Below are 15,118 nucleotides of genomic sequence, written 5' to 3'. Positions count from 1 at the left end.
ATGTTGATCAGCATGCATTCAGGTTGCCAGGTCCTTGTATTGGTCAGGGATAACTTTCATGTGAGCAGAATTAGACTCCACAGGGAAAGTCAAAACATCATTGTCAACATTGGAGCCTCCTTTGCTTTTCTCCATATAACATGTCACATTCATCAATTTTCTGAGCACCATTATGGTAAACGGTGCAGTCACCATGTCAAGAGGATAAAAAAATAGAACCTTCTGCATCTCTTTCCCTAAAGGGTCAACACAATTAACACATGCGAATATTAAGGTCCATGAAAAACTGTCCCAACCACATCAGAAGCAATTTCCTTTGGGATGAATAAAGTTTTTGGGTTTTGAGATTCTGATATAGAACACAGGTAGTGCCACTGCGCATTCCATCTTACCAACACCTCCTCCCAGTACTCTGGTTTTTAAGCACTATGATGTACTGAAATATTTTCATTCTGGAAGGAATCAGTTTTCAATAAAAGTAAGCTGGATATCTACATGTTTGGTTCATTTACTCCTGGATATTACTCCTGGTTTCAGCAAGATATCAAGTCTGCTGATTACAAATAAACAGACCAGATAATGCAGTGGTGGCCTAGCGGTTAAGGATGCGGCCCCGTAATCAGAAGGTTGCTGGTTCGAATCCTGATCCGCCAAGATCCGCCACTGAGGTGCCACTTAGCCAAGCACCGTCCCCACACACTGCTCCCCGGGCGCTTGTCAGGGCTGCCCAGAGGACAAATTTCACTGTGTGCACCGTGAGCTGTGCTGCTGTGTATCACATGTGACAATCACTTCACTTTTTTTAACTGCAATAAACTCATCTTTCATAGCACAGCGGTATCAAGAACAATATATAAAGCATGTCTTTCTAATGACATTTTCATCAATAAAGTCTTTCATTAAAACAGATCAGAATAAAAAACAAGAACATTTTAAAATATGAAACATGGAAATGTTCATCATCACATCCAAATGCAGAACGAAGAACGAGGAATCCTTGGATTGTGGGAGGAACCTCACACCACCCATGGTGGTGTGAGTCCATGTCACTAACCGCCATGCTACTGTGCAGTTCACAATGCAATGCATTCTGTACAAGGTGCTTAATATCTCTGAATGGGTTTTTATTTATTGTGCATCTGTACCATCCAGCATCCTCAACCTGCAGATCTGATATGAGCAGAAAGAGATTTCCTGAAGAACAGTGATTAAAGATCTGAACCCTGCCTCTGTAGAACTCTGCATTGTTTGATTCTTCAGACCAGGAACGTCAGTCTCCAAATTCAGCTTCTTGGGTCCTCCTTACTCCTGATACTTTACTCACTGTTTCTGCTGTGTGCTCTGTACAGGGTGTGTTCAACTGAAGAACTGAAGGGTGAAGATGTACAGATGTACAGACAACACTTCAGCTGTATCTGGCTGTACTGGACTGGTACTGGCCCTATAAATGTATAATTTGGTTGATACCCAATAATTGGGTATCAACCAAATTAAATCAAAATGGGCTTTTGAATTAAACTACTACAACAAACGATTTCATAAAACCGGGACCAATTTTAAATTAACAGTATGACAATTCATTAATAAATCACTATTGTCATTTCCAGAAAATGCCCAGAAGAACTTTCATGTTCACGGGAGTCCTCATGTACTCAGACATGCATTTCTAACATGCATTTCTAATGGGTTAAAGTTTCCCTTATCTGGGAGCAGGGAGTGTGGAAAAAACCCAGAGGAACCGAGTTGCTAGAGTTCATACTGCTGTTTATTGTTGTTTATTGTTATGTACACCACAACAAATACACACTGAATATGATGTTAACAACATGAAAGTGGGTAGTGACCACTGGTCAAACAATCCCAAAACAATTGGCCTCACTGATACTACCAGTGGGCACAGGAATGATGCAGAGTTCATGAAACGATGGAATCTCCATCAGTTTCTCAAGACAAAACAAACAGTACATAATCCCCAATTAAGGTGCAGTCAGATTGATGGATAAAACTGTATGATGGGATTATATTTAATAAAGATTGCTAATTGGACTGGGAAGTTAAGCATTCGTGGCACTGATTTGGTCCTCCACAACCACATGGCCCTGAACGCTGAAGTCCAGGGCACCCCAGTTGATCACGGTGCCTGGACTCTTCATCAGTAAGTTGGCCTTATATAATGCAATGTCATAGTAGGAGAGAACCGAATCCCACATGTGCACGTCTGTAATCATTCCCACGAAAGACTGCGCTTTGTCAAAACCTCCGCCGTAGGAATCCTGATCTTGACCCAGGACAATGCTGGGTGCTCCGGATATCTTCAAGCCATGACCCAGACCTTTCCTGGCGCTGGGGTTCCCGTTCACCCAGACTTGAGCAATTCCATTTCCAGACTCCCATGTGGCACAGATAGAGTTCCACTGATTGAGTTTAGCTTCCAGACCATAAAACAGCACAAAGCCTTTAGTGTGGTCTACTTCAAACACGTTGTTCTCTGGCTTAAAGAGCAGGAATGCATTTGGGTTGTCAGGGGTGGCAAAGGAGACTCTGTTGTTTGTTTAGATCAGTGAAGAACCGCATGCACACGGTCACAGCGTCCAGGTCCTTGCTGAGGTCAGGCATCACTTTCACATGAGCAGATTCAGACACTGCTGGAAAAGTCAGCATTTTCCCGTAGAGATCTTCAAAAAAAAAAAAAAAGACTTCAATTGCTAATCAGATCAGCCGTGTTACAGGACAAAATATGATCTTACCTTGTTTTCCCCCCGATGATGCATCTAAGTGAACAAGGAGCAGGAACAGGGCAGTTACAGCTCTTCTGTGCTCCATGTTGCACAACCACCAGATGTCTGAGGTTCACATTTATTTATACGCTTGGTTCTCTGCTGAGGTGGGAGGGGCCTGTCAAGAGTTCTAGCCTGATCCCATGGTTGGTCTGGAGGATAAAGAAAGGTTGCCAATTCAAATCCAGAACCACCAAAGTGAAAGTGAAAGTGATTGTCATTGCGATACAGAGCAGCACTGCACACAGTGACACAATAAAATGTGTCCTCTGCATTTAACCCATCATCGTTAGTGAGCAGTGGGCAGCCACGGCAGGCGCCCAGGGAGTCGAGTGTGGGGACGGTGCTTTGCTTAGTGACACCTCAGTGGCACCTGAGGGGCAGTTGATGCTCCCTCAGGGGACGGGTTAAACACAGAGACCACATTTCACTGTGTGCACTGGGTGCTGTGACAACTAATCAATTTCATCAATGCCATCAGAAGCTCAATAATATTTGCACCATCTGAGGGGTGGAAGCAGAGGACAGTGCTGGTTTTAAGCTTTGGACTCACTGTGATTAAGGGAAAATTCTTATTCCGTGTCTTCTGTTTGTGGAAATGCTGAAGTGTTGTGGAATTTCTACATGCAGAGTCTACCTTATGGTAAAATGGTGTGGTCTGGAACAGTCATGTCTTACAAAATAGAGTCACTGTGTTACAATAGAAAAAAATTTTTTTCACAGAAATATGTAACCAGAATGAATAATAATAATAAAAAAGTCAAGTGAGGTAAAAAGGCATAAGCTTATGATTAAATGTGTCAGTTGTCTGTTACTCTTAGAAATTAATTTATTTTTTAGCACCATTTTAACACAATTTAGCCAAAGTGAACAAATGACACAGGGCAATCATACACAACTTCATTACACTGGTCAGAAAGCTTTTTTCTTTCTCAACAATTTCATGTTATTTTATGACAATGTACAGTTGGCTTTCCAGAAAATGCACAACCTTTTTATTGCAATGCAATAGATTGATGTCTCCACGAGAAATGATTTACTCAATAGTTCAAGATTTTCTTTTCAGCGGCAGCAACATATTTCGTTAGGATTAAAAAGAAGATGTCCATTTTTTTTTTACAAGAAGCACACAGGGCCGATGTCCACTCCAAACTCCTGACCAGGAGCCCCCACGTCCATGGGAGCGATGTCAATAACCGGCAGGCGAGGCACTTTTGCTGTTGTGTAGCTGATGACTGTCTTGCCCCATGTGTCAGTGTGTGACTGAAGAAAAAGAAGAAGAAGGAGAAACAATGAAGTCAGAGGGCTCAGACACAAGAAAGCACAGAGATCTAAGAAAGAAAGAAACGTACCATGCAGCCATCCTCGCTGACGCTGTACGTGAAGCGGCTGTTGCCCTCGGCTCTGATCTCAATGTCGTTGGAACCTCTCAGAAGCAGGGCCTTCTTCAGGTTACCAGAGGCCTGGTCCATGTAGGCAACGCTGTTCTTGCAGTGATAGGTGATGTTCTGGGACACCCGGCTAGAAACCAACTGCATGAAGTTCAGCTGCATTTCAACATCTTCTGGGTCCGCATCCTTAAATCCATACTGGAACTGGTGTCAGAGAGGAGCAGCAAGTCAATGAGGAGGTAGAATCTCAAAATCTTTAGACGCCTAAAGAAGTAGAGGATTTCCCATGTCCTACCTGGAAGCCATCAGGCATGGATTCTCCGAACCAGACGTGCTTCTTCTCATTAATGTTCTTGCCACTGTACCAGTTTTTCAGAGGAATGCTGGGCTGGGTTGGGTAGAGGCAGGTCTCACCAGTCTCCATGTTACAGTGGACCTTGATGGCATCAAGAGGAGAACCCTGGTTGGGGTCGACCCAATACAGACCTACAGCAGCAGAAAATAATAGGAAGATGCCATAAACCTAAACAAAATGAAAGGTTTCCCCAGTCATGTTAGATGTGAGAACCCACTATACTTTACCAATACTATTACCAATAATTATAAATCTGTTCATTCATAGATTACATAATAATAAAGAGATTAATATTGGTTATTGGCTATTAGTTAGCTAACTAGAACTTAACTTTGGACCTTTGCTATTATAGTTTAACTACAATTTCAGTGACACTTTAAAAACAAGGAGACATTTATCAAGGCCATGCAAATGGTCAGTCATGAGTTCATGAGTGAAGCCTAGTCCTATTTTTTTGAATGGAGAATATTCTATTTTAGTCTAGGACTAGGCTTAATCTATGAATTGGAAACCAACCCAAAAAGTCTTACCACTCTTCCAGTCTGGGTGGCACATTTTGAGGTCATCACACATGCGGGCAGGGTCCTTTTGGGTACCATCAGGGCTACGGAGGTTCTCAATCTCTAGGCTCAGTGATTTCAACATGGCGCCCATTTTTGCATCCTCTACCACACCGCTGTCATCAGCTCTGTGATAGTATGGCATGGGATCATAGCTGGAGCGTGTCTGACCTTTACCGTTGGATGGAATAGGGAATGGTGGGTTGATAGGGATGATGGGCCCAGGGGGGCCTGGAGGTCCAGGGGGACCAGGGAGACCCTGTAAAATATCAAAGGAAAAAAATTCAGATAAAATGCAGATTGACCTCACATTAAGTCAGATATTATTACACATTACAACATATTGAGATTACTGGACAAGGGAAATTAAGACTCACTGGAGCTCCCATATCTCCAAGGTGACCACTGGGACCTGGGGGACCAACAGGGCCAGGTGAACCGTTCATGCCATCTTTACCAGGGCTTCCAGTGTGTCCAGCAGGGCCCTAACGAAATGAAATTTAATCAATCCAATAAATAACCAAAAAATAACAAACACAAACAGATAATGATAGTGTTGATTATTTATTGTGCCATGACTTACTCTGGGGCCAGCAGGGCCGGCAGCTCCAGCTGGTCCCTGTTCTCCAGGTGGCCCCTAATTAGACGAATATCAGTCACCTCAGCCAGTACACCATCTCAACAATGCTCTACTGAGGGTGACTGCTACACACTTAATATGGGGAGAGGCAGGTTCTACTTACAGAAGGTCCAGGCATACCATGACGGCCAGGAAATCCACTGTGGCCCTTTAAACCTCTAAATCCAGGTGCTCCACGATCACCTTTGGCTCCGGGAGACCCAGCAGGACCCTGAGGAAAACAAAAGAGCAGCATTCAGAATGGCCTTGGAAACACAATGTTGGACTATCAGTTTTACTTTTAATATGACATACAGGGCCACCGTTGATGCCAGGGGTACCCGCTGGACCAGCAGGACCTGGAGGTCCCTAAACAATCAGAGAGTAAGAGAGTCATCATGCAGTTTCAGTTCTATGAGCGGATGGCGATGTTTTCTCAAAGGTGCTACGCCTACAGTCTCTCCACGATCACCAGCCTTGCCCGCAGGTCCTGGAGGTCCAGGGACACCGGGAGGACCAGGTGCCCCCGGGGGACCACCATGTCCATTTTCTCCCCGGTCACCCTAATGTGAAAAATTAGAAAACTGTCAGATATGCAAAGTTTACCCCAATTCTCCAATCTTTGCATTAGAAAGCAGAGGAAAGAGGACCTTTCCACCAGGGGGACCATCTCGGCCTGGAAGACCCTCAGGGCCAGGTTGTCCCTGCAAAAATATTACATTCATTAATATGCAGTGAATGTTTTGTTTTCAGGAAAACATCAAAGACCCTTTTTAATTCACACAGATTGCGTGAATGTTGGTATGATACAGAAAAAAATCCTGCACTGTACATCACGACCGCCTTGACCTGGTGGACCAGGAGGTCCAGATGGACCCCGGGCTCCTATGGGTCCCTTCTCACCAGCAGGGCCTGAGAGTCCTGCTGGACCAGGCTCTCCCTGTAGGGGTGAAAATATGAATAATCATAGGTAAATACAAGCAGCAATCGGGTAAAACAAGTGAACTACAAGAACAAAAAACGTGTTGCTCTTCATATGTGAGGTTTGTATTGTTGGATTTTTCCATTGAAAAACTGAGGTTTGATAGTCAGGTGATGAGGTCTTTTAAAAGATTGTCAAAGATGCATCTCCTTTGAACAATTACTCTGTAGTAAGATGAAATATTGCGATGGATGAACTATACAACAGGGTCTCCTCCATGTCTTTACACACTCTCACCTGTGGCCCAGGCCTGCCGTTAGACCCCCTTAGTCCCCGTTCCCCGGGGAAACCATGTGTTCCACGACCTCCGGGAACTCCTGGTAACCCCATGGGGCCTGGAAATCCCTGTACATACAGACAAAGCTCAGTACACACACACACTAGTGGAAATTAGAAATTCACTGGTCTCACGGTTAGATTTGATTTTGATTATCAATTTCTTGAATACTTTCACTTATTTCCTCCACTGCATCGGTGCAGAATCCTACTGGAATTCCACCATTTGAATATGACTGGTAGATTTGGTGTACTCACATCGTCGCCTGCTTTCCCAGGAGCACCCTTCTCCCCAGGGCCCCCAGGAGGTCCGGGGTGGCCAGATGCTCCAAGGGGACCGGGTTGGCCCTTGTCACCTGGGAGACCCTTCAATCCCTCTTTTCCAGAAGGTCCAGAGGGGCCTGCTGGTCCAGAGGGACCCTGAAATGGTGATCAGGGGCACGTCAAAAAGCATTTACATGCTGCAATATTACAAGATATTTACTAAAAGAGCTTGGAGCTTGGATTTGTGGCACTCACACTAGGACCAGGAGGTCCAACCCGGCCTACACCACCAGGGAAACCTGGAGAACCCTGCAAAGAAAAAGTTGAATCATGTGCTGCCACATGTTTACACAGCAGTTCCTATAAGTGAATTTATTATGAACGGGTGAGAACCAGGGGGGAATATGTGACATGGAGTTGCAGATATATATCAAAAGTTCTTGAACTCTGGTCTCCCCTCAATATATTGATCTAGTATCAGCTATTTTTGGATAAAAACATGATATAATGTCACAACAGATAAGTGCATTTCTGAAACTGGAAAAAAACAGATAAGTTTGTTCTTACTGGTATACCGGCAGGACCTCGGGGGCCTTTTGCTCCAGTGACACCAGGTGGACCCTGGAAGGGAAGTTTGTTTAACAAGCCAGCTAAATTCCCTCAAAAATGCAAATTAACTGGGGAACCCCAATGTTTCTTGGACATGTACCTGAGGTCCGGGGGGACCAGATGGTCCAGCATTGCCTGGGGTTCCAGCATCGCCCACTGGTCCTGTCTCTCCAGGCCCTCCCTTGGTGCCAGGCAGACCACTAGCACCCTAAAAAAATATGATATGTCACAAATCAGACCTGCAAAAAGTAATTATATTTTATGCAGAAATTGTGTAACTCACTGGGGGTCCTGGGAATCCTGGGAGTCCAGGAGAACCCGGTTCACCACGTTCACCCTGCCAGATTGATAAAAATATCACACATGTCCATAAGCACGCATGTTTACATGCATGCACACATCCAAAGTATTTTCTCAAAAGTCTTTTTTTTGACCATGTCCATGGGGTGGCATTACTTACGCGTCCACCAGATGGACCAACAGATCCAGGAGGCCCTGGAGGACCAGCGTCACCCTGGGAGATAGGAATTCACAAATTGCAGCAAGAATCTTAGTTAAGTGACACTTGCAAACATGAGAGATATGAACCCACCCTTTCACCAGTCCGCCCAGAGGGGCCGGGGTGTCCAATGAAGCCAATTTTCCCTGCAAGGCCATCTTTACCAGGGATGCCGTCACCACCTTGAGGCCCAGTTTCGCCCTGGACAACAAAAGACAAACTGTTCAGTTAAGCTAGATAAACTGTATATAAAATATTTAATATTATGATTCCTCATATAAAGAGTCCATGACAGCTGAATCTCAGTAGCTATGGTCTAGTTGAGAAATGCATGTTCAATATTGTGTTTTTTGTCCTTCTTTAGTCAAATTGTGAGGTTCAGTAATACAGGAATGGCTAAAGTGGATTTAAAAAAGAATATTTACCCTGTCTCCCTTTGGGCCAGATGACCCATTACTGCCCTGTTCTCCAGGCATGCCTGCCAGTCCTGGTGGTCCTGCGGTGCCAGGAGGACCAGGAGGACCAGATGGACCCTATGGACATAAAGAATGAGAACATGAGGAAATATTCATATAGTGACAGGACACACTACACGTGCACAATCTGGTTTGTTTGACTTCCAAAATTCTTCACTCCTGTTTTACCGGTGCACCATCATGGCCAACTCCACCATCAAGTCCACTAGGTCCAATCAGTCCAGTTTTGCCAGGAGCTCCACGCTCACCAGCAGGGCCTCGTTCACCCTAAAGTGGGATAGATTTCTATGTTTTGGTTGTTTATAAAAGCTGCAGAAGTTTAGAGCATTACGAAGAGTTGGTAAGGCTCAACATAAGTTGGGGTTATCTTACTCTAGAGCCAACAGGTCCAGGACCACCAGCCTCTCCAGGTTGACCCTATTCAGATAAAAACAGACTAGAGGTAAAATAACCTTGACTTGATCGTATGACATTTCCACCATGTACACAAGAAAAAATGCCCTTCATGCGCCCTCACGTTACACACCAGCAACAGAATGACTAAATGGATCTACCTGTTCACCGCGGCTGCCCCGTTCACCTGGGGGACCAGGGAGTCCAGGAGGACCCTGACCAAAAAAACAAGGTAAAAAATAAATACGAAATTTGTATATGTGTGAATTAAAGAGTGTGTTTCCTTTTGTGTGCATGTATCTACCTGTCCTCCAGGCTGGCCTGGAAGTCCTGGCACTCCTCGCTCCCCAGTTGAGCCCTGAATGAAAAGCAGGAAGTGGCTGAGACTGTACAGTATGTAACAGTATTAACAATTAACATACAAGTACTTACATAATGACATTGTTATATTTTAATAATGATAGGGGTTTAGTAGACTAGATGTTAAGTCACTTGCGTATGAACCAGAAGACCACAAAGTCCCAGATTCAAACTCCACTCATTACCATTGTGTCCCAGGGGGTCTCCTGTAACTACTGGTTGTATTTTTTTGTAAAACAACAAAAAAGATACTCACAGGGGGACCAGGGTTACCAGGACCACCAACTCCACCAGCTTTGCCAGGAGGACCCTGTGATGATGAAGTAACAAGGCAAATATTTTTTTGAATTACGTCAAAGTGTTGACCCACCACACTAAGCTGAAATTCCATCAACAATGCAATACTTACTTCTTTACCTGAAGGACCTGCAGGTCCTCTATCACCAGGCCTCCCATTATCACCCTATGAAGAGAACAATATTTTCAAAATTTTGCTGATTTCTTCTCCAGAATGTTAACAACATCATATGCGAAAATCACAAGATACCATGCACTCTTCCAGTTCATCTCAAAAAAGCATGTATACAAAAGAAAAGCTAATTATTAATTGCATGATTGTATGTATTACACAAGGAAAAGTCTAAACAGGGTATTTCCTCTAACTTACACCATCTCCCTTTAGTCCAGGGAATCCCATTAGTCCAGGATGGCCTCTGGCTCCAGCAGGCCCAGGGGCTCCAGGACGACCACTGTGTCCAGGAGGTCCCTGAAACACCAGCAGTCTTTATTACTAAATCCAGAAAGTAGTCAGGATTTAGGAATTAGGAATTGTACATGCCAACTCACATAAGGGCCGACTTTTCCATCATGGCCTGGGGCTCCAGGGCTGCCGGGGATACCCTGAATAAGCAGGGAGACAGAGACATGCTGAAAATACTGTTATGGGGCAGTGGTGGCCGAGCGGGAAAGGAAGGGAACCCATAATCAGAAGGTTGCCGATTCAAATGCCACTACACCATCAGGGGATGGGTTAAATGCAGAGATCACATTATACTGTGTGCATTGTGTGCTGTGCTGTTGTGTGTCATAATACTTTCACTTTCCCTGACAGATAGACAGGGAGACGGCCCGACAAGAGCTGGACAAGAAAGGAGTGTTGAGCAGGACAAGACTTCAGCAACAGGCCTCACCTTGCCTCCTGCTTGTCCAGGCTCTCCTGGATGACCAGGCTCACCGGTGGCACCTTTTTCTCCACCGGGCCCAGGTCCACCACTCTCTCCCGGGGGACCCTAGGGACAGAATAAATGAAGAAAAAATTCAGAGTTACATATTTAGTTAGATACTGCCTTATTTAACTTGATTTCCTGTTTTATGAAGATGAATTATGATTTTGTAGAGATCTCACAATACAGTTGAAAATATAATTTAAATTGTATTAAAAGTTAATTTACCTTTTCACCCATTGGCCCATCACCACCTGGGGGACCACGCATGCCAGTTGGACCCTAAAGAATAGTTAAATAAATTATGTGAATAATAAATTAAGTATGGAATGGAAGTCTATTCACAAGTAGATAGTAAACATTAAGAAAACAGCTCACTAGGGAACCAGGAGGTCCATCCTTTCCAGGGAGACCAGCGGCTCCACGGGGTCCTCGGGGTCCATCTTTACCTTGGGCTCCAGGTGGTCCCATCCCTCCAGCTTTACCCTTTGTAGATTTAAGCATTTGGAGGACTTAGACATTAGGTATTCTACATGGGACAGACGGACAAATCTGTACTTACTGGTTCTCCTCTAGGGCCAGGGTCTCCTCTAGCACCAGGGGGACCACCACTCCCCTACAATTGTATATATATGTAAGTGGTACATCTCTAAAATAACCATGCTATTTGAGATAATATGTAATTGTATACAATGTAACTGAGGAAAAACTATCCTTATATCATGTGGTTACTTACAACATTCCCATTTGGACCAGGTGCACCCATAGCACCAGCAGGGCCTGGTGGACCACGTGCTCCAGAGAAGCCAGGTCCGCCAGCTATACCTGGACTTCCCTATCAATATTAACCAACCAACCAACAAAGCAACTTTTATGTCATTTAATATTTTATATCTGAGACAGTAGAGAAGAACAAAAATGACAACTTTAAAGTAAAGTGCTTCAGAAGCTCATGAATCCACATTCTACTCACAGGTTCTCCTCGGGGTCCAGGGATACCGTTAGCTCCAGGTTTTCCCTATGTGGATACAAGGGTAGTGCATGAGTTATAATCTCTGAAGATAAGAAGTCTGAGGCTGTGCTGGGATAGCACTCACAGAATTCCCAGGCAGACCAGCAGGTCCAGGTTTACCAGGTTCACCAGAGCTCCCTGGAGCTCCTGCAGGCCCACGTTCTCCTTTGGAACCTGGCTCTCCCTGGTACAGGAATGGCAAAATATTACACAATTGTGGCAGGTGCGTTTTATGTTTGTAGGTGTGTTAATGTGTCTTTTTAAACTTACATTAGGTCCTGGACCACCAGGGAACCCAGAGGGTCCAGAGGAACCAGCATTTCCCTTAGGAGGAAATTAAGAAAGTAAAAAAGTCAAACTTTAATTAAATAAATTATTGTTATTTAGAGTGTCTCACTTACATGAGGTCCAGGTGAACCAGGGGGGCCATTGTTTCCACGGTTACCCTGTTAGCCATTTGAAAATAGGACAATCAAGACAAGAAACATGCTATATAGATAAAAAATGACATTGTTTACATTTACCTACATGTGGTATCAGAGCACTGACACTTTCTAAGGTACTGCCATGATCCAGATGTGTCCCGGTTCTCATGTTTGCCTGGTCTTGTGTTTCCTGATTGCCCTTACTGTTTCCATATGTTTTGATCAGTATGAATGTATCCTAGCCGTGTTCCATCCTCATTTGGTCAGTTGTCTTTTGATCTTTTGTTGTGTGTTGACAGTGTGAGGAGTTCCTGACAGGTACTTACAGCGGGACCAGAAGGTCCAGGAAAACCTTTCTCTCCAGCAGGACCCCGAGGTCCCTGAAGAAGACATGTCACAGATTGAGTGTAACAAATTAGAGCCAGAACATCAACAAAGGCCCTTCACCTGGAACACTAACCATTGGACCAGGAATGCCATTCTCACCAGGGAAGCCGGGCTCACCCTGCACAAAAGTACACACAGGTTAACAGCAAAACTACAGTTATACACAGGTCAACAAAATGACACAGTTGCACATAAGTTAACAGAAACACATCAGTTACACACATTTTATAGCAAAACAATATAGTCACACATACAAAGGTCAATAGCAAAATGACACAGTCTCTCACACCCACACACACATAGGGGTCAATAGCAAAATGACACAGTTACACCCACCCAGGTTAACAGAAAAACAACATAGTTTCACACAGGTTAACAGCAAAATTAATGCGAAATGCCTTAAATGTAAATGTAATGTAAAACTGCAGCTATACACAGGTCAACAAAACAACACAGTTGCACACAGGTTAAAAGAAACACAACAGTTACACACACACAGTTTTTTACAGAAAAAAAACACAGGTTTTAAAAAAAAACTCACAGGTCAAGAGCAAAACAACAATTAAAAATCTGAATGAAAATACTGACAGAACCAATGCTCATAAGAATGTACCTTAAGCCCTGCAGGACCTCGATCTCCAGTTGGTCCATCTAATCCATCAAAACCCTACAAGAACAGAAAAATCATCAGGCAATTAAAGGCTTCATTAAATAACCTAGGGAGGATTTTGACCTTCCATACTGACCCTGTGGCCCTTCATGCCAGCCACTCCAGGCATCCCGGGAAATCCTCGAGCACCCTGGGGTAAGAGGAGAACAATGCATTCTTATTTTCATTGTTACTTCTTTATTAAATCAAATATCTACAGCTTGCCATATGTACTTAGGACTCACCTGTGGCCCGGGTAAACCAGGCTCACCATTGTGTCCATCTCTACCAGGCCCTCCCTATGGAACACAAACATGAAGTGCACAGAATCCAGCTATATACCTCTTCCACAAAGAAAGAAAGATAAGTACAAATACAAGCACAATAAGAAAATTACCTCTTCTCCATTTTTACCAAGAGGACCAGGGGGTCCCATGGGACCAACAGCACCCTGCAAGTAAATACAGCAGCCCAATATCAGGAATCACCGAAAATAAATGTTCCTTGAGATTTTAACAGTTGCATACAGTTACTCACAGCAGGGCCAGGTTCTCCAGGCTCACCAGGGGATCCTGGGTAACCAGCAGGTCCCGGCGAACCCTGAATGCGAAAAAACAAAAAAATTGAATTTAAGCTCATGCAAATATTTTGTCAAGAAGTGAAAATATAACTTACAGAGAGACCAGGGGGTCCAGGGGCACCTGATGCACCAGGGGGACCCGGAAAGCCTCCAACAATGGTCACGGTTCCCTGTGTGATGATAAAAAATTATCAAGTGTACAGTGGTGGGTTGAATAATGTACAGCAATTCATCACTGCATATTTCTGAATCAATCTCAACATTTATTCTAAATGGTCAGTTCAAAGCCTTAAAACCAACAGGAAGTAGTAAAAAGAGACAATGAGGTGCGACTTTAGTTGAAAATGGCTATATACTCATTACAAATGCACGAAAAATTTGCAGCAGGAATATTGAAAAGAGCCAGTACTTTACCTTAACATCTACACCACCGTACTGAGGAGAAAAGTTCTGTAATACAACATTTGAAACATTATGTAAAAAATTGAAAAAGTATTTAAATAAGAAAAATCCAGGGCTTCCATCAATCAGGACTGATTCATGACATTATGGGTCAGTTTAATTGTGGGTCAGTTTATGGGTCAGTTTAATTCACCCTATACTGCCATGCAGAAGTTTATATTGTTGGTACACCTGAACCCACATCAAACGATGGAAATTACTGCAGGACTGGGAAGGACTTATGAGTTTCTGTAAAGTTTTAACATTAAATTCAAGATTAATGACATGTGGATAATATACATCATTTAATATAGGTGTGAAGATATGATGATAATGATGGTGATAATATCACCTAATACCACCTTGTATTCTTCCACAAAACTTCCATTTACAAGGAAACCTGGTATATAGTCGGTTTAATATGTGCATTCCAACAGAGTTGAAAATATAACATTATTTCAAAATGCAAAAACAAAAGAAAGGAATTACTCACATTACCAATGCCAGGAGGTCCAGGTTGTCCAGGTTGTCCAGGTGGACCAGGTAGTCCTGGTTGTCCAGGGATGCCATTCCTTCCTGGAGGACCTGGTGGACCCTAAACAATTTTAAAGTAAAGTGAAGTGATTGTCACATGTGATACACAGCAGCACAGCACACGGTGCACACAGTGAAATTTGTCCTCTGCATTTAACCCATCACCCTGAGTGAGCAGTGGGCAGCCATGACCGGCGCCCGGGGAGCAGTGTGTGGGGACGGTGCTTTGCTCAGTGGCACCTCAGTGGTACCTTGGCGGATCGGGATTCGAACCGGCAACCTTCTGATTACGGGGCCGCTTCCTTA

The 15,118-nt window shown here is 43.8% G+C and overlaps 2 protein-coding genes across 2 annotated transcripts in view; both read right to left on the bottom strand.

Moving 5' to 3' along the window:
• Window positions 1-1,743: 1,743 nt before the first annotated feature.
• Window positions 1,744-2,842, bottom strand: LOC114796047 (serum amyloid P-component-like). Its single transcript, XM_028989882.1, is given in 3 exon segments — window positions 1,744-2,538; window positions 2,540-2,675; window positions 2,748-2,842. Coding segments are annotated over 3 exon segments (696 nt in total). The 5' UTR covers window positions 2,824-2,842; the 3' UTR covers window positions 1,744-2,054.
• A 739-nt stretch (window positions 2,843-3,581) lies between these two features.
• Window positions 3,582-15,118, bottom strand: part of LOC114795714 (collagen alpha-1(I) chain-like) — a 33,123-nt gene continuing 21,586 nt past the window's right edge. The window contains exons 55-101 of the mRNA XM_028989294.1: window positions 14,772-14,873; window positions 14,252-14,287; window positions 13,933-14,007; window positions 13,795-13,857; window positions 13,655-13,708; window positions 13,503-13,556; window positions 13,355-13,408; window positions 13,222-13,275; window positions 12,682-12,726; window positions 12,548-12,601; window positions 12,198-12,242; window positions 12,067-12,120; window positions 11,882-11,980; window positions 11,758-11,802; window positions 11,521-11,619; window positions 11,347-11,400; window positions 11,163-11,270; window positions 11,013-11,066; window positions 10,752-10,850; window positions 10,408-10,461; window positions 10,229-10,327; window positions 9,971-10,024; window positions 9,818-9,871; window positions 9,506-9,559; window positions 9,363-9,416; window positions 9,181-9,225; window positions 8,977-9,075; window positions 8,758-8,865; window positions 8,426-8,533; window positions 8,294-8,347; window positions 8,117-8,170; window positions 7,934-8,041; window positions 7,792-7,845; window positions 7,480-7,533; window positions 7,219-7,380; window positions 6,922-7,029; window positions 6,535-6,642; window positions 6,353-6,406; window positions 6,158-6,265; window positions 6,018-6,071; window positions 5,827-5,934; window positions 5,667-5,720; window positions 5,461-5,568; window positions 5,054-5,342; window positions 4,464-4,654; window positions 4,130-4,372; window positions 3,582-4,040 (exon numbers count right to left, since the gene is read on the bottom strand). Of these exons, the coding sequence (XP_028845127.1) occupies window positions 3,894-4,040; window positions 4,130-4,372; window positions 4,464-4,654; window positions 5,054-5,342; window positions 5,461-5,568; window positions 5,667-5,720; window positions 5,827-5,934; window positions 6,018-6,071; window positions 6,158-6,265; window positions 6,353-6,406; window positions 6,535-6,642; window positions 6,922-7,029; window positions 7,219-7,380; window positions 7,480-7,533; window positions 7,792-7,845; window positions 7,934-8,041; window positions 8,117-8,170; window positions 8,294-8,347; window positions 8,426-8,533; window positions 8,758-8,865; window positions 8,977-9,075; window positions 9,181-9,225; window positions 9,363-9,416; window positions 9,506-9,559; window positions 9,818-9,871; window positions 9,971-10,024; window positions 10,229-10,327; window positions 10,408-10,461; window positions 10,752-10,850; window positions 11,013-11,066; window positions 11,163-11,270; window positions 11,347-11,400; window positions 11,521-11,619; window positions 11,758-11,802; window positions 11,882-11,980; window positions 12,067-12,120; window positions 12,198-12,242; window positions 12,548-12,601; window positions 12,682-12,726; window positions 13,222-13,275; window positions 13,355-13,408; window positions 13,503-13,556; window positions 13,655-13,708; window positions 13,795-13,857; window positions 13,933-14,007; window positions 14,252-14,287; window positions 14,772-14,873 (4,035 nt within the window). The 3' untranslated portion in view covers window positions 3,582-3,893. The remainder of the gene's footprint in view (window positions 4,041-4,129; window positions 4,373-4,463; window positions 4,655-5,053; window positions 5,343-5,460; window positions 5,569-5,666; window positions 5,721-5,826; window positions 5,935-6,017; window positions 6,072-6,157; window positions 6,266-6,352; window positions 6,407-6,534; window positions 6,643-6,921; window positions 7,030-7,218; window positions 7,381-7,479; window positions 7,534-7,791; window positions 7,846-7,933; window positions 8,042-8,116; window positions 8,171-8,293; window positions 8,348-8,425; window positions 8,534-8,757; window positions 8,866-8,976; window positions 9,076-9,180; window positions 9,226-9,362; window positions 9,417-9,505; window positions 9,560-9,817; window positions 9,872-9,970; window positions 10,025-10,228; window positions 10,328-10,407; window positions 10,462-10,751; window positions 10,851-11,012; window positions 11,067-11,162; window positions 11,271-11,346; window positions 11,401-11,520; window positions 11,620-11,757; window positions 11,803-11,881; window positions 11,981-12,066; window positions 12,121-12,197; window positions 12,243-12,547; window positions 12,602-12,681; window positions 12,727-13,221; window positions 13,276-13,354; window positions 13,409-13,502; window positions 13,557-13,654; window positions 13,709-13,794; window positions 13,858-13,932; window positions 14,008-14,251; window positions 14,288-14,771; window positions 14,874-15,118) is intronic.

The sequence above is a fragment of the Denticeps clupeoides genome, chromosome 8, assembly GCF_900700375.1.
Source record: "Denticeps clupeoides chromosome 8, fDenClu1.1, whole genome shotgun sequence".
Lineage (NCBI taxonomy): Eukaryota > Metazoa > Chordata > Actinopteri > Clupeiformes > Denticipitidae > Denticeps > Denticeps clupeoides.
The sequence above is the reverse complement of the archived record's forward strand: the minus strand, read 5'-3'. Positions and strand labels throughout refer to the sequence as shown.